The 18542-nt window shown below is 43.2% G+C and overlaps 1 protein-coding gene across 3 annotated transcripts in view; it reads right to left on the reverse strand.

Annotated features, from left to right (window-relative positions):
- Positions 1–6549: 6549 nt before the first annotated feature.
- The window catches only part of AMMECR1 (AMMECR nuclear protein 1), a 109062-nt gene continuing 97069 nt past the window's right edge, over positions 6550–18542 (reverse strand). For all 3 annotated transcript variants that reach the window (XM_042973876.1, XM_042973875.1, XM_042973873.1), the window contains 3 exons: positions 12256–12346; positions 10697–10793; positions 6550–8763 (listed from right to left, as the gene is read on the reverse strand). In XM_042973876.1, coding sequence (XP_042829810.1) covers positions 8649–8763; positions 10697–10793; positions 12256–12346 — 303 coding nt within the window. In that variant the 3' untranslated portion in view covers positions 6550–8648. The remainder of the gene's footprint in view (positions 8764–10696; positions 10794–12255; positions 12347–18542) is intronic.

Genomic DNA, 18542 nt, shown 5'->3' on the forward strand with positions numbered 1-18542 from the left:
CCGAGGCCTAGGCTAGCGGGGCGGCAGTGTCTCCATGCAGAGTTCCTGGAATTCGTTGGAATGTTTGAAGTAGAGAAAGTTTAGGGAAATGTTTGCATTACTCGCACTAGTCTTGTCCTTCAAAGAAAGATGGGGGTTTCCCGCCCTTTCCAGTGCAAGACACCCTTTCTACTCGGCCAGGGTATGTGGGAGTGGGCAATATGATTGCCCCATCCGGCTGTTCGGTCAACCCCCATCTCCTGTGCTGATACGCACAAATGCACTTACATGTGTGGACACATACCATGTACCTAGGGTCATTCCAGAATGAATGTTTGGATGGAAATGCTAGTTCGGTGAAAAGTGACGATAGCAACTTTCAAACCTGCCTGCTGTTTCGGCAATGGCTGCAGCCCTCAGCAGCTTCCTGTCGGTTGAAATGTGATTTACACGTTCTATTGTGTACCAGTTGTGTTTCCTGTTTTACAATTCCAAATGTAATCCTGCCTTCCTGGCCTTTCCACATAGCAGGTGAAAGTCGCACTGAAAGTCACTCTGATTTTCCTCTCTGGGTCAGTTACCGCTACCGTCCTCTCTCCCTTCCTGCTCCACGAAGAGATTTTTCTTCCCTATGGGGTAATTTTTTCACCGGTAGGCATACCATAAGCTTCCTTCTGTACCCTGGCCTCCAGGCTTGTTTGAGCAAACAGCCTAGTCTCTGTTCTGTTCCCTCTCTCCTGGATACGGGAAGGGCCTGAAGCCTTTCAGAGGGCAGCTTCGTGGCACAAAGTAAAACTTCCCGCCACAAATGCCGTCCTGCGTGTACAGAAGAATCCTGTTTCTTTTATAGTCACGTCTTTTCTTTCCCAACCACCTTGCATCTTCCTGCCAGGGAACAAGATGGCCAGCTACATTGTGGGGACAGAAGCAGTCTCCTCCGCTCAGCAAATCACGATTGTATGCAGTGCAGGGTGCCGCTGACATGTTGGAGGGCCAAAGAAATGCCACCTGCCAACAGGGGAAGAAACCACAGTTCTGCCCTCGTGCCACTCTGGGGTGTAAGCCGTTTAGGGGAACCCTATAGAGCCAGCCCGATGTGGCCTGGGCTCCAGTCAGAATGGCTTTTCCCAACCAGACCAAACTCGTATGCCCCAACTCCTAGCTCAGAGTGGACTGTTAATTTGCCTTACAGGATTACACCGTCTTCATTCTCAAACCAAGCACGGTACCATACCTCTGTGGGGACGGGCACTCAGTAAATATTGATGGATCGCACTGAGCCTGACATTTGGGAGGAAAAGGCCAGAGTGGGAAAGGGAGGTGAAATGACAGCTTGCCAAAGGCTCTCAAAATAACAGCGTGTTGGGGCTCCAGCAGCGGTGTTCCGATTATCCTGTGGGACCTGGGGTTCTGTTCAATGGATCCATGCTTTCGTAAACACGTGATTCCAAAAGACGTGTGTGTACATGTACAGTATTTAAAAACTGCAATACAAAAAAAAAAACCAACAAAAAAACCCCCAACAACCCTGAAATACAACTTGAAAAACATGACCACATACCTAACGTACATCCGGAATGACCATCGAAGGCCACCAGTGGGTTAGCAGGAGCTGTCGGGTTGACTCCTCTCTGTTCTCATGTCAGGAGTGCCTGAACTTCTGGTAGGCCTTGTCAGGCCTGGGTCAGAAGAAGGTTGTGACTGCACCAGGATTTCCCTGCTTGGGCCTGTATGCACACCCACGATGACAAAACAACAGAAGTAAGATCCCACCTCTTCTCCGTGCAAACCAGGACCTTCTTGCCGCCCAACAGCAATACAGAAACACACGGGGTGCCGAGGCTCTGAGTGCCTCGATGATCTGTCACCCCGATTATAAGCTTTTATAGTCATCCAAGCAAGCCTCGTTCTCATTAGCTTTATACGTAACCGGTATGCATTTGTAATTTATCACAAACCACTGCTTCTAATCTCCTCCGTTTCACGTCATGAGACGTCAGCTGAGATTTGGATTAAAAAGCAGAGAGATTCTGGCACTGTGGAGGGAGACCAAAGGCTGAACAAATTACTGGCCCCTTGTGACACAGCTGTGTCCTTTTAGAATGGGGGCGTGAGCTCAAGGACGCCAGAGCCCTTTCGGTGAGCACGTAACGCAGCCACCACCCGCTGCGTGCTCCAGACTTAGCGCATCCTACATCTAACCTCTGTTGAGCTAATGTGATCATCTGTCATGATGGCAATCTTCAAGCGCAGGTCAGCGTTCAGTTCTATAAAGCGCACGGCCTCCGGGCCGGTTCACTGACGCGATTTGAGAATAGTACGATCTGAACAGGAGACAGTAAGGGTCAGTTTTCAACAATCGCAACCAAGTTCTTGGGGCGAGGTCGACTGGCTTCGGAACAGCGCTGAGGATCTAAGGCAATGTCCTCCCCGGTCTGGAAAGATTTCTTTCAACAGGCCCGGGGTTTGGAACGGAGGGTCGTACCCTGAGCGACGGGATCAAGGAAGGCCATGTAACGTAGTAGCCAAAGCAGCAGACCCAGGGCCCGCCTGAGTCACGTCCTCCCGTTCAGGCATTCCTCCTGCACGTCGAAAGCCTGGGCAAACAGGTGCGAAGCCATGACAGCTAGCTGAGCCCAAACCCACAGTCGTCCTGGCTCTTGTGGTCAGAGCTGCAGCCAGTGGGAGAAGCCATTCTCTGGGCACTCACTAGCTCCCTTGACTGGCAGCTCAGAAGCCGGGTGTGATTTCTGCACAGCGCACTTCCCCCAGCTCACACGGCTAGGACCCCTTGGGCACGAGAGTGTTTTCCATCAATAGGAAACTGCCGCATCCCATACAACCACACTTGTCCTCCGAGGTGCCTAGTGGGGCATGAAATCTAGAGAGGAAATGCTGGAGCTCTGTGAAGAATTTAGGTAGGTGGAGTGTGATTACTGAAGTTGAAATCTGTCCAGACCATTGAGTTAACCACTAATGCGATAAAAATGAATGCTGTGGGCTTGTTCAAGGACTTCATTCTACCTGAGCCTATTAATATTGTCTAAATCATTAAAAAATCCTGTGTACCATTAAACATGAATGATGGCACTGGGTAAACCTCGGGCAGATGGCCGCCTTAATGGAGCACCACTCAAAACCGCAGTGGCCCCCTAGGACCGGAGCTGGCTGTTTTTAGCTACTGTGATTGACATAAGCACATGTCCTCAAATTCACATGGGGAGCGGGGCTTTGGGGCAACGTAACCGAAAATTATCCCGCACATACTAGCAATTAATCCCGAGATATGTATGAGACGGCATAGGATTTAGTACTGAGACAAGCCAGTGATTTAGAAAAAGCCAGAGATATTTCAGCAATGTCCTCGGTAGCCTTTCCATAGGGAGAGAGATCAGGCAACAGCTGATGGAGGTGGCACGCCAAGAGCTTTCTCTCTCTCTTTTTTTAAGGTTTATTTTTGATAGAGCGTGGGCAGGGGAGGGGCAGAGAGAGAGGGAGACAGAGGATCCGAAGCAGGCTCGGTGCCGAACAGCAGTGAGCCAGATGCGGGGCTCGAACTCACGAACCGGGAGATCATGACTTGAGCCGAAGTCGGACGTTCAACCTACTGAGCCACTCAGGTGCCCCAAGAGCTTTCTTTCTCGACGCAGGCTCTCATCTGGCCCTGGAAAGCCAGCAGCGCCTGTTGCCCTGTGCTCAAGGCGTTCTCCCCAAGCCCCGGGTGGGAGGAGAGCTCATACAACTCTGGAACCAGAAAAGTAACTGGTAATACGTTTGAACGTGTGGCAGGGCCTGGTGTGGATAGGAGTGTGGACGCTCTCTGAGGAGCCACATCTTGGGCATTTTTGAGATTCTGTCCCATACCGAGAACCTGGCAAACCTTGACGGCAGAAGAAAGGAAAGACTTTCCACCCCGTGAGATGGTTCCTCCCGCTGGGTAGCGCTGGTGTCGCTCCCTACCAGCTCACGAGGGGGAAACACCCATGGATAACACCGTGATCTGGAAGGAATTTGGAGCCGGCTTCGTGCACATCTACACTACCACCGGAACTCAAGCCTGATGCTTGCCTCAGACCCGCGGCCGGGGCGGACTGTCCTATAAAGGCTGGACTCAGTCGCCAAGCCCGGATTCAGGGCTGGGCAAAAGGATGGCCCAGGTGGATCACGGGGTAGCTAGGGAGCAGCTGCGGGCAGCTGAGCTTTCCCGAGCGTGAGTTTGGAAAGACATCGGCATCAGGGCCGAAGTGTATGATTTCAAAGTCTTCCACAGTTTGCGTTTTAGTCAGAAGCCCCCACGAGACCAAGATCCTCATGATGAGGCAGATTAAAGAAACAGACAACCGACGCTAACTCGGTTTTAACGTTTTATTGGGTAAATGATTTTAAAGATAGTAACAATAGTGTCAAAACTACTACAATATCTTTCCACAGCCATACCTTACAGACCCACGTAAACCTTCTCAAGTTTCCTTTCGCTCAGTTTTAATATTTTCAAGCTATACATGTCATATAAAATGCCCATTTCCAATAGTTTCTTCAAACTATTCAGCAATTAAATGTGGAGGGCACGAGGATCTAGTTTATACCTGGAGGGGTGTCAGGTGATCTGTGATGTCTCACGGTAATCCAAAACCAGGGGACTAGGAAAGAAGGAAAAGGAGCTACTCCAGGTAGCTTTTGCTTGTTATGAGTCTCACCACTGTATCACCAAGAACTCAGTATGCTGGTGACCGATTCAAAGTAATTTCGGGGAACATATAAAACACTAAAATAACTTAGAAACTAGATCCAAATATTTCAAAAGTAATCGACTTCGATATACAAAAACAGTCAGAGGTGGTTACAAAAGTTTATTTTCTCAGTGCGTCTATGTACCAGCGCAGTTACTGGGTCCAGAGCAAAATAAAAGGCTTCTTTTCTTCTGAAACAGTAATAAAAAACAAGGAAAACATATCTTTGTATATAAAGGATCGATGCTGGTCTTAATAATGTAATCGGAAACCCTTAAATCGAGAGGCACACAATGGGTTTCTGCTTTTAAAAAATAAAAGGAAAGTCACCAGTTTATTTCAATGGAGGAGGTGCTCGCACCACTCAAATAAACTTAATTCCATTTAACATCACTAGCAAAAATCACTTAGAAACTGTACAAAAATAAAAAAGTGAACACATTTAATCCTGCAAGGTTTTTGTAAGGACTGGAAGGCAGGCTTTTAGAGCAGCATTTGGGCATGGCTGGGGGCTTCTTTGGTTTGATCTAACACACGTTAAGAGACGGAGCCCTATTCCAGATGACAGTTTCAAATTTCCTGCACATTTGAAGACATGAAAAGAGGCCAGTATACAAACTTCCGGTGTGCTGGGCGGTGGGACTGTGTGTGCTGCGCTGAAAATCTTACAACTGCTTTACAGGGGGTTGGCGGCGGGGGGGCGGGGAAGAGCGAGCCTTGCACTTCCTCCATCAAATACACCGACCTCTTGCGGCAGGGGAGACTGAAGCGGGTAGTAGCACATTCTTGTGCAGTCAGAAGGCCACTTAATGTGGGGGAGGGGGCACAATTGTTCTTTTAGAATCTGGTACCTGGCTAACCTTGTTTAAGAACAAGAAAACCTTCCAGAAACGGAAGCCTTTTGCTACATACCAAAAAGTAAAACGCGTTACTGTTTTCCAAGAGGAAAAATACCCAGTTGCATTTAAAAACAAAAAACAGAAATGGAACTAATTAACATTTAAAAGGGGGGGGGCAGTGTAAACTTTGTGCTACTCAAATGAAGTTCAAGTATTACTTCCGAGCTGTTTAAAGATCGTTGACTTATACAATATTCTGGTGATAAGAGTGCAATTCACATTTGTGTTTCTGAACAAATAAACCACAACTGGCTAAAACAACCTGTGCAATCAGAATCTTCGTCTGAGTTAAAGACACATGCTACATATTTCAACATGTTCGAAGTGAATTCAAACCAAATATTTGACAGCTTTGTAGTATACGACAGAGGTGAAAGGGTCTAGCGTTTGTTTGTTTGAAGCACACCATTACAGTTTGTATAACACCCTTTACAAAGCTACAAAGTCTTTTTAGTCAACAGCTAGAGACAAAAATGCACTGTGCATTAATTTGAAAACAAAAGGAGACAAAACTATCCTTTTCCCCCAAGCCATGGTGGGAAATATTGCTGACCTCGTCCTCTGAAGCCTGCAGGATGGTTATTTCTTCAGTATAACATTATTACACTGGTTTAAGAAAAATCTGTATAACATCTGCATATATCAAGAATTTTAAAAAATCTGATATGATTTTAGAGTCCGCATGACCAGTCACGTGACCTGCTCAAGATTGATTAGCACCGTTAAATACATAAACACACATATGTGTGTATGTATGTGTAAGTATATGTATATACACACACACATATGTATGTCATAGATCTTTTCTTAAAAAAAAAACAACACAACAACTTCTAACCATGAGCTCACCCAGGACGAGGAGCCTGCTGAATTGATGAGATGATGGATAGGATGGGTCAATATTGGTCTATTTTGTCTTTTCAGTTTGCTTGTTTTATTTACCCCCTTTTTTTTTTTTTTTTTTTGCAGCAGACAATAGCATTCAGCTTGTGCTCAGTTTCCCTATAAGGGCAAGAAATAAGTCTCTATTAGGTTGCCACTTGGTTTTACACTGAAAGACTAATCTGCTCCAAAATGCTCCCAAGTAGAAACGAAAGGATTCAAAATCCCTTTCAAAAGACCAACAGCTAGCTTTCTCTGACTAATCTCGATGCTCAGTGAAACCGGCTACCGAGATTGCATTTCAGGCTAACAATTGGCTTCTTAGTTAAGGCATCACAACTGAAAATGGTTATTTCAATAACGGGGGCTGTGGATGAAGGAATACCAACCAACTTCTAAGAATGCTCATCAAAAACTAAAGCGGTGTGCTTTGCCACAGCGGCAAGCAGAAGGGATTCAGGGAGTTCCCTTGCAAGCTAGAAAAGGGTTTTTGATTTCTGAACTAGCAGTCTGTCGCTTGTCACCTAAGCTCTGCCATTTTGATATCCAGTGACATCTCGTAGTTTTGGACTATATATTCTGCACCATACTTCTATTCCTCATTTGACATATAGTTTCCTGTTTGAAAAAAAAATTACACACCCACCCACACACATGCGTGGGCATGCACACACACACACACAGTTATTATACTAAAGTGAAGGTAATCTTTCTCCAGAATCATCTGTCATTTTTCCTGGGGATGTCCACACGGACTTCCTACTGATGGTAGGAAGTTCTCTTTGTATGCACCAGGGGAAGAACACCAGCCTGGCCAATGGGCTGGGCTCTGACGACTATATCATCTCTAAATGCCATTTTTATACGTGTGACATAACATCTTACCAACACAGTCAAGGTGTTTCTATCAGAAGTATGTAGTGCAGAAAGACTCCAGTATTGTCCCCAGGACAAACATAATCTGAAATCATGGCAATATATGAACTTTTGTTTCACTAGATTCTCTTTACTATTTTCTTTAAATAGTAGCTAGAATTGCCTCTGGCCAATCATGACTTCTTGAAACCTAAAGCTAACGAATTTAAATTAATATATCATAGACAAATGTCTCTTTTTGGTTAATTGCTCAAAATAAATTTTTTTCACCTTAAAAAAATACTTAAGAGTAAGGAATTTGTCTCATCTGCTGTTTCACATATAGAAACAATAAAATTTTATAAGAATATTTCTCTAAATTGCCTTCCCCACCCCAACTTCTCTCCTTTCCATTTAAGTAAATTCTTCTCAAAGGCACTAAATTCTGTATCTGCTCTCTTCCTGATATTTGTTGCTCTTCAAAATGATTTCTGTAGCATATTTGAAAGGTAGCTTGCACTTTCTTAAAACAGTGTTGTAGTTTTGCTTGTAAGTTGATTTTATAAAGTGATGAGGCCGTCTCTTCTATGATAACCAGCAAAATAGGCATAAATGGTTTCTCACTCTCTGTGACAAGCCCTATCATGGACTTTCGAATGTTCTATACTAGAACTAAAGTTCATATATTTCAACCATGGGAAAAACACACACCTAAGGAGTGAAGATCCACACACTAAGCTCTCATAGCAAAATGAATTGTAGGCAAATTCCAGAGTCATATACAAATACCTGAATTTGATATGAATTGCTCCCAAACTCAGCTATCAAAAATTATCTATCTCACTGAAGAAAACTAAAGAAAAACCTAAATAAAATCCTTAAAAACTGCACAATTTCTTCCATCCACAGTTGAAAGAAGGAGGGAAGAGAAGACAGAAGGGAGGAAGGAGAGACGACAGGGAGGAAGGCAAGAAGGACAGAAAGACAGAAACCTGATTGAGAGAGCAAAGCAAAATCCTACGCAATATTGCGAGGAAAGAAAACCCCAGAAGTTATATATGCTGCAAAAAAAAAAAAAAAAAAATCAATGACCTAAAATAATAAAACAGAATCTTCTTAACAAATGCCATTTTCCTACCCGTTACCATGATGATCTTAACAGACGATGTCCAAGCTTCATCATGGCAACGGAAACTATCATCATAAAATGGTACAGTAAAAGAGATAGCTAGACCAAGAAGGGGTAGGGTCTCCTGGGAAGAGGTCTGCAGAGAGGCCCAGTGACTGGTTGTGCGGCTCAGTGTCAGGAATAATGGTTGTATGGCGGAAGGGGATGCCCAATGCCATTTTGGAAATGATGATGCTGGCGGTGAGCAAGGTATTCAGCATAGCTCAGGGTCATCTTTTCACTACGGTACCTGAAAAAGTCAGGGAAGAGACAAAGTTAACATCAAGAAACAGATGACATACTGAACTCAGAGCTAGGATGGACCTCAGAGATAACCTTACACAACAGGAAAAACAGAGGTCCAGAGACAAGCAAGCAACTCGCCCAATGTCACACAACTAAGTAGCAAGGCTGAGGTCAGAACCCAGGAATCCAAAGTCTGAGTCCAGCGCTCTTTTATACTCTACCCCTCCTTGTTTGAACTGCTCCTGCTTGACCTCTCCAGTATGATACCACCCACCGCTCCATTTCTGAAGCTCTCCTGTGTCAGGGGTTCTACAATAACGCACTTCCCTGGTTCTCCCCCGCCCCAGCCCCCTGTCTCGCAGACTGCTCCTTATCTCTCTATTCCTCCTGCTCCTTCCTGCCTTGTCGGACTTTGCTGTGTTTCTGCCTTCGGCTCTTTTGACCCCATGCTGTGTGCCCCCTCCGTGAGCCCTACCTTTACAACTTCAACCATGACCTCTTGACAGATGATCCCAAGTCACCATCTCTGGCCATGACTTCTGCACGTGTACGTTTTCGGTGACATACTGGACGTTTCTACACAGACACCCCAGGAGGCGCTTCAACTCCAGAATCAGTGCCAAAACGGGGCTCTCCTCCTGTGGTCCCTCCCTGGGTCAAAGGGATTGCCTCGGTCCTTCTTTTCTACATAAAACCTTGACTTGTTCCTGTTCCTTACTTCTGAATGATGTTACTAAGTCCTGTCATTTCTTGCACAGTGTTTTCTCACCTCTTTCCTCCTTTCTTCTCATCCTCCCGCCACAGCTCTTAGTAAGGCTCCCATTTCACCTCCTTTGGATTGCTCCCACAGCTTCTTGGGTAGCAGTAACGCCTCCTAATTTTCCTGTTGCCTATTTCAGTCTTACACCTTCGCAAATCCACGTGCTTAAAACCCTTCAATGGCTACTAACTGCCTGTAGAATCAGGTCTCAATTTCTTCATCTGGAACTCAAGACCCTCCGTCATATGACCCAACCCACCTTCTCGGCCGTGTTTTGCTCTAATGACCACCTCCTTACAGATCTATTTGAAAGACCAGCCGCATCTTACTGTTGAACATTCCTCAGAACTTGCCTCGACTCACTAAATTAATCCCTCCCCCCGTCCCTCAAAGAGTCTACCCATTCTTCAAGCCCAGCCTCAAAACTATATCCCTCCTGGAATATTCCTCTTTCCCTACTGTATGATCTCATACCACCCATCACATTCTGCCTTATATTAATAATTATTCTTGTGCATGCCCTTCTATTCTCCTAGGCTAAACCCGGGGAAGGCAGAGAGGAAGGCATTTTCAAATCTATAACTCCTCAGAGCTGAGAAAAGTCCGTTTTTAGACTACAGGCATTCAGTGTGGTTTTACGGAATTGAAACAAATGGAAACAGCAATCCATTTTCCTAAAATGTTGGGTATTTAAAAAAAAAAGTATCCCTATAATCCCACATAGAAATGTATTTGGCATTTGTAAGTCTAGCTCAACTGTGATTTCTAGTAAGCTTTCACGGTAGACTTCTATTGCTGCTCACATCCTAAGGTTAAATTCAAATTTGAGGACTGCTTAGCAGAATCCGGGGCTTCTGCTAAGCCATTCAAAAGCTAGCCAATCGCTAATTCAGGTGACTTTCATCTATAATGTAGTTGAAAAAGGCTCAGAGGGCTTGCTCATGTAAAGCCAGAGTAATCGCAGACAGCTAGAGATGGGAAGGATGGGTTCGTACATCATACAGGCCCTACTGCCCACCAGAGTTCACTGTATCCACCCTCAGTCCGGCCCTGCCATTCATTTCCATTCTGTTTCAGAAAAGAGAAGCAAGTAAGAGAGACCAAAGAAATCAAAGGGTTATAGACATACGCATCAAAATGTCCTGGTTAGCCTTGCGCTAGAAAATGCCTTCTGTACCTGGTCAGTTTTATGGTTTTCCTGAATTCATTAGTAATCGGAGCTTTGTAGCCTCCTTTCCTCAGCAAGGAGTCTATGGTCTGAATATGGTCCCATCCTGTGGAGAGCAGACCAGATAAAATACCAGTCAAACACATGCAACAAGCACTTTCGGTTAAATACAAAACGACTCTGTAGACGGCAGCTATCACTGTCACCAAATGCCATCATGTCCTTTGGTCCTAAAAACAATCACACAGAAGGGCTACGGTCTCCTCCTGTACGGAAGCACATCTACCATCACACACCTTAAATTCTAGCTACCCATGATGGCCAACAACATTAGTTTGTTTGTTTGTTTTTTAATCTCAACCACAAAGACCAGAAATCTAAAAGGCTGGCCGTAACTGCTCAGTCATGTCTAGGTAGCAAACCACGGACACCGTACTCCCCTCTAACAAGGACACCTCTAAAAGGGAGGGAAAGGCCTAAATGTCATTCTGCCAAGTCAGCAGTAATTCAGACTCCCACACTAACTCATGGTAATTATTGTTCTTAATGGTATCTTCTGTGGTCAGTCAAGTGCTATTTGTGTGAAGTATTCAGAGGCATTTTTATTGGTTCTGACATGGGATGGTATACTAATATCCGAGGCCCTCTCTCTTCTGTAAGCTTTTCGAAGCCAACAGAACTACAGGATTAAGACATTTTCGACAGCAACCCAAATAAATCTTCAGATAGCTGTCTTCAAATCTAACTCTCCTGTCTTGGGGATGGGGGTGGGCAAAGGAGGGGAATCTAATGATATTAGACTTTACTGTGATGTATCTCACATTTATATGAAACAAACGTGAGAAAACCAAATGACAGATGCTTTCTGATGAGAAAAATAAGCTCCATAAGATAAAGAAATATTCATTTCAACTAACATGACATTGGAATTCAGTAGTAGCTAGAAAGGACCAGATACTACAGAGTGAAGACTTATTTTGTGTTACAGTGGTGGTTCATAAAGGTTTGTGCTACATCTGCAAAAACAAAAAAACTTTTGATTAGGAAGCGCAGAGCAGGCATATCAGACACTAATACTTCATTTAATCTCAGTGCTCCAGATCTTAATGGGAAACCTACAATGCTAATAGTAGCAAATGAGTAACAGGCAACCACCTAAGAATGAAACATTTGATACTGACAATGAACTGAGTGGCTGGCTGACTGTCAAACAAAAGGCTTGTTTGTGCCAAAAGGCTATACAGCACAATGGAATATGGGAATATGGCACTTCAAATTCGTAGCAAGCCATCGCCTAAGAATAAAACCCAAAGTTTACAAATCTTTGCTTTTGTGAAAGTACACTGTTGTGTGTTTTTGCTATCAAACTTTAGTGCAGGGACTCGACTCTGTGTGAGGAATTCACCAATTTCATACAGACATTGCAGTGGCAGTGATGGAAGAATCACTTCTTATGATTTGACACTGATCAATTATCAGACATAACTGCAAGGTCAGATATCGCATTGCAATTTGTATATGTGTTCAAATTCTTCACCAGATCATACGAAATAAAGTACAACAATGACCTTGCTCCTTTGCAACCTCCGGTAGGTAGGTGGCGGTGCGTTTTGATCCTTTTTCATTGATGAATTCTATTCTAATGCCATGTACACCCACCTGAAAGAAATTGGCAGTTTTATTAGTACAGTCTTCTTCATAGAAACAGAAAGAAAAAGTTATAATTTAACTCTCAAGAGAATGCAATCTTCCTTTCCCCTTGTTTTTAGAAGGGCCTATCATTTTTCTCTTTCCAAAGCCCTGACTTTGGGTGTGAGGGCCGCTATGATGGCCACGGAGACAGAAAACATCGATTTATGTGTGCCCAACATGTGTTGGGCTATGCTACTCTGTTTGGAACCGGAACACCCATTCTGGGGCTTGTATGTAGAATGAGACAGCCGATGGCAAGAATCCTGCCCCTGCTCCCAAATTGTGGCTCATGACAGTAAGGAACTAGACCAAGGAAGCTGACTCCCAAGAGACAGCAGATACACATCCTCTTTTCAGGTACAGTCGCCACTTCAGATTCAGTTCTGAAACTCGTGGGGTTGCTGACTCCCTTCCCAAACTGTTGAGTCTCTTTAAAACCTTGAGTTGTATGTAGATGAGCAAACCCAGGTAAGAGTGAAAAAAGCCAACCACCACCAGATCCGACATCATCACCCCATTCCATATGATATCTCTAAGATATATGTCATGGCTTACGGTGGGCCTGTGGCAAGCCTTCACTGTCTGTCTACATCATTACCCTCACACGCTACTGCTAAATTTACGAGTGATAGGGATTTCAAATCGCTTTGGGGCAGGGCATTTTTGCAGTTTCTTATCTATTAACACAGAGACCACTATACCTCTATGTGAAGCATGCAGACTTTTGGCGATGCCTTAAGAGAGGGGGTTCTCTGAGTGTGGGCAATTTCTGGCTAATGTTTTAAGAAAGTAATATACTTTTTCTCTGATTAGCATCTCGTCAGAAGGAATCTGTCTTTCCCCCTCATATCCTGCAGACTGGTATACAGAACTGAGGATCACGGGAGTTTCTTCTTTGTAAATGCTGATAGTAAAAATGAAATTTCAAAAGTATAACAACTCCAGTCCATTCTCCCAAACCTACAGTCGCTTTAGATCAATGGTCCCCCAGTGGAGTGTAAGGTCACCCACCCGAAGGACTGGAGGGAGGATGTAAGACCAGGAAAACATTTTTATCCAGTAAAGAGGATTCTGTTCAGAGCAGGTGAGTGAAGTCATAGACCTGGACTCTTTCCATCGATATGCATGTTGAGGTCTAGAAGAAGAGCAGGAGTCCCCGAAAACCTCTTTTGCTTGTTCTGCCCTTAGCCTGAAGTTTCCCAGTTTCTCAGGGAAGCAGAAGTCCTCTGAAAAAATCCATTTTGTCCTTTCCCCGGGGCCTCTTCACACATCCATACATTACAATCTGCCAGATCTTCTGAGAAGTTTGTTTTATGAAAGGCTATCTGTGTGGCGATTTCTTCTATTTAATATCAGTGTTCTTATGAATCTCCTTCTGCTGAAAATGCACTCAGGGCAACTGTTTAGAAACTAACACAATAAGGCCTCCCATAACCTGTGGGAAATGACTGTGGACAGCTGAGAAGAAATATGAGGCTTAGCTATCAGGCATTTCCAGGATAAAGGACATCTACTAATCTCCCCAGTGTCTGACACGGTACTGACACAATGACAAATTTGCAACAATTTCTGTATACGGACTTTCTGATCTGTGACTTTGAAGTCTCTTTCCTTCAACAAGATCGGCTCCGTCGTAACTTGTTTTTAAAAATATACAGCAGAAGTAGTTTGTGCTCCCGTCCTTCACTGCAGTGAATCTTTGACTCAATTTATCAAAAATCTGTCATGTTAAAATGGGAAAGAATTTTGGTGTTTATTAAGGTGTCTAACCAAAACTGTGAGAGGAAGAAGAAGGTTTCGCTATTTGTGAGATGAGAGTGTTACACAAAATCAGGGGTATTTAACTGGTATGGGGTGGGGGGAATGGGAGCCGTGAAGTTTATCAGAATCTCAGAAGGTTTCATGCTTCAGCAAGTATAGTTTGGAAAAAGAACAACTCTGCAGGTGATTTTTATTCTAGGTTAACTAGAAAGCCTCTAATAATCGGTTTAGCTCTGACAGATTGTGGCTGGGTATTGAAAAAAAAAGTGATTTAGGCAAATTGGAGGTGATTTAGACACTTAAATCCTTTCTTCACAGGAGTGCATTGTGTTTTTTAACAAAAATTTCAGAGAGTTTTAAGCCTAGTAATTTAACAATTAAAGGTGATTACGACCAGCTGCATGGTGTATGAACAGTAGCTCACTAAAGCTTATATATGTGTGTGTGTGTAGATACATTTACAGATATATATTTACATATTTATATATATATATGACTAGGTAAGTAAAAAGAAAGAGGTGACAGAGGTTAAGACTGAATTGGAAAGACATGCTGACCAAGATAAAAACGACTCGTTTACTTCTGTATTTTCAGAAGGGCCCACCATTGAACTTAATGTGACCAAAAAAATAATCAAACTTCTCCCATTTAGAATTAGTACCACATTTACAATTTTTAGTTCTTTTCTGTGTTCCTAGGATTCTGAACAGTTGAAAGTATCTGTAAATTGAAATGTAAGTATGGTGATTTTAAAGTGAACCTTTTGTGAGAAGTAACTTATTTCATAGGTAAAAAAAAAAAAAAAAAATACTCCAGAGTGACAGAAATCCAAAACCACAGTGACTCATTTCTTCAACCGTTGGAATCCAGGAGAATGGCAATAATGTTCTGACCAGAATCAAAGCATAATAGCTTTTTGTCACCTGTTGAGCAACAGCATTTTCCTTTACTCCCAGAACCACAGACGCCACCAAAGAGTCATACTGCGCAATCAAAACCGGGGAGTGGAACATGGCCTGCTGTGGAGAATGACCAAATGTGGCCAACCCGTGGAAATCAGTGGCTTTGCAAATTAATTCCTTTCGACTGCAATGAGCATGAAAACTAATCCCGTATTGTTTTGAGGGAGGAATGTGTCACCAGCTACGACTCCAAAATGCAACCCTCGTATCGTAATAATCAAACATGATATTCGTATGATAATCGAATCCTCTGTTAGACTGGAGAATCCTTCGGCCTAGCTGCATCCCCAGAGACAAAGGCTATAGTGGCAATGATCAGCTAGAGAAGAGATCAGCTCACCAGGGTACTGAGATTCCCTACAGCAAACTAAAACTCTACCTCAGCATTGTAGTTAACCTTCCGTTTCAGGGATGAATAAGGAGGTAGCACCGGGGAAACCTTATGTCACCCCTAGTACCCCTAACATACACCCAACTGCCACTGCCCGAAGTACAGCCAGGTGGACAAAAACTGGGGACTTGCAAATCGAGCCTTATGCGAGTCAAATGTTATTAGAAGGTTTGAGAAAAAAAAATGCTTTCAAGGTCCATCAGCTGTGATAATGTCCTTTTAATCAAGACTGTACTTTTGCTAAGCAAAGCTATAAATCAATTCGAATGGTAGTAAATGAAATGTAGGACTTATAGATAAGAGGATATGGAATTAAACAGAGCCATATCTGTGTGTGCCGAGAGGAACATTAAGGCCAGTTCAACAGACTCCTATTGCATGCTAAAAAGAAAGTCCTATTTGTTCAGAACCGTTCCATAGCGAGTGATTTTTATTAATGCCATTATACAATCTTTCGTTTTTAACATCGCCCAGAAAGATTAAATATCAAGATTAATGTTGAGACCCTAAAATGTATCTTGATTAGTCTAGAGCTGATTATTCACCTGGCCCCGTCCTCCTTCCTCCCTTGTCCATGCCGCTATTTGTTCACTCCTCTGTCAGAGAGCATGTGGGCCCAGAGAGAGAGATACATGCAAATTAATCAATTTTGCTACATAGCAAAAGGTTTCATAGGAGAAGAGATTATAAATAATGGTTAAAATGAAGCTTCTAGACTGTCTGCAGCTTTCATTTATCCTTGTTATCTGGTCCCTTGTTAGAAATGTGGCTTCATTTAAAACCATTATCCTCTAATGCAGCGACTCTCAACACAGGAGCATTTAAAAAGTGCCCCCTCCTACCCCATTATGACACATGTCCATATTTTGCTCCTCACAACTGCACAAAGTTCGATACACCTTAGTCTGTCTGTAAGGCAAGTGTAATCCACCAGCAGCACTACCAAAGGGCCTCACTTGTACTCGCAAGGCTGATCAGCAAGCCAACAATCTGGATATGCTAAACCATAAGAAGGAGTCATCTGGCTAAAAGCATCAGTGAGCATAAAACGTGCTCTGGCTAAATCAGGTAGGCTCCATGCAAGCCGGGGATCATTTGGATCCACAATTACCTCCACAGTCCTGACCCTCAAAGCTAAATCTGCCCCTGAACACATCCTGGCCGATAAAACCAATCACCTCCTCAGGTTCATCCTGCCTTAGCAAATGAAACAGTTAGCCCCAAATGTTGGGTCTTAGTGACCAAATGTTGGGTTTCCTTGTAACACTATGGCCCTAACTTAGTCCACTGATTTTCAGTGGATTCACTTGAATTAAAAAAAAAAAAAAAAAAAAAATATATATATATATATATATATTTATTTATGTGTATATATTTAAAAATATATATGTATATGTGGGTATGTATATATGTATATATACATATATACATAACATGTGGGTATATATATGTGTGTGTGTGTGTGTGTGTGTGTGCGCACGCATGTATGTGTGTGTGTGCATAGATATATAGATAGATATTCAGGAAGTCAAGGAATTGAAAGTGCTTTGACCATATCTTTGTTCCTGATATCATTTGGCAAAGTATGCTTTGCAATTAACAAAACAGCCAGTCACTGGTCATTCACATAAGACTGACCTGCCAGGCTCAATATGCCAGTTCCATTGAACTGAATAAAAGGACTCTGTTCCTAATGAGAGAAGCTCAGGATATTTGGCACACCCTCTAACCTTTAGAGGCTGGCATCATAGGAGACACACATGCTCTTTCACAAAACAGCCCGTGGTACCACGGACAGAAACAAGCACTGCATTGGACAGCCCATGGGTCTGACCCAGAGTCTCGAGTTTCTTATATTCTTGGGAGAAAAAAGCCATGTGTGGTATTTCTCCTAAAAGCCCCAAAACCACAATGCCACACATTCCACTCTTTCCCTCATAGCCCTACAGAGGCTTCTGGACGCCTCCAGCTCAGCCTTCTGAAGACAGTGACTCTTCCTTCTCCCAGTGAAAACAAATTCACCGTAAAAAAGGAAAATATTCCATTATTCTTGGTCCTACTTTATGTGTATCATCTTGAATAATTCTCACTGGGGCAGGAAAAATTAAGATTTTAATCATAAAGGCTGATGATGATTTGTACAAATCCTAGTGAATCACTTTCCTCAATCCTGATCCTAAAAACAACAAAAAAAGTAGATGACATATTATCCAGATCTGCGCATCAAATCCTCAGAGTTGTGAATCTGCACTACTTCAATCCACCCACCAATTTCAGAAGTACGTCTGAAATTTGGAAGGTGCCCATCTGATTAATAATGAACGCTTAAAAATTGTTAGCAATTAACACTTCAGAGTCTGGCCAAATCATACATCTTAAAAATAGCATTGTTGCAAATCATTTTTTTAACTCAGTTTTACTTCTGTAAACATCAACAATCATAAACATGGATTTTTTTTTCCTGTTTATAAGAAGAGTACACACATATTACCGGGGAGGGGGGCGGGGAAATCTCTTTAGAAAGGTACAAAAGAGAAAATAAAGATGTTCTGCAATCCTAGGACCACCTAGGAACAACTCTTGCCTTAGTGACTTGAAAAATAATGTCCTGGGGTGCCTGGGTGGCTCAGTGAGTTAAGCATCCGACTTCAGCTCAGGTCATGATCTCACGGTTTGTGAGTTCGAGCCCCGCGTTGGGCTCTGTGCTGACACCTGGGAGCCAGGAGCCTGCTTCAGATTCTGTGTCTCCCTCTCTCTCTGCCCCTCCCCTGCTCTCTCTCTCTCTCTCTCTCTGTGTGTGTGTCTCTCTCAGAAATAAACATCAAAAGAATTTTAAAAAAGAAAGAAAGAAAAATAATGTTCTGAACCAACTAAGACAACATCATGGACTAACCTGTTAGGCCGTTTTTTATTTTATTTTTTATATTTTTAAATTTACATCCAAGTTAGCATATGGTGCAACAATGATTTCAGGAGTAGATTCTTTAGTGCCCCTTACCCATTTAGCCCATCCCCCCTCCCACAACCCCTCCAGCAACCCTCTATTTGT

This window comes from Panthera tigris, chromosome X (assembly GCF_018350195.1).
Source record: "Panthera tigris isolate Pti1 chromosome X, P.tigris_Pti1_mat1.1, whole genome shotgun sequence".
NCBI lineage: Eukaryota > Metazoa > Chordata > Mammalia > Carnivora > Felidae > Panthera > Panthera tigris.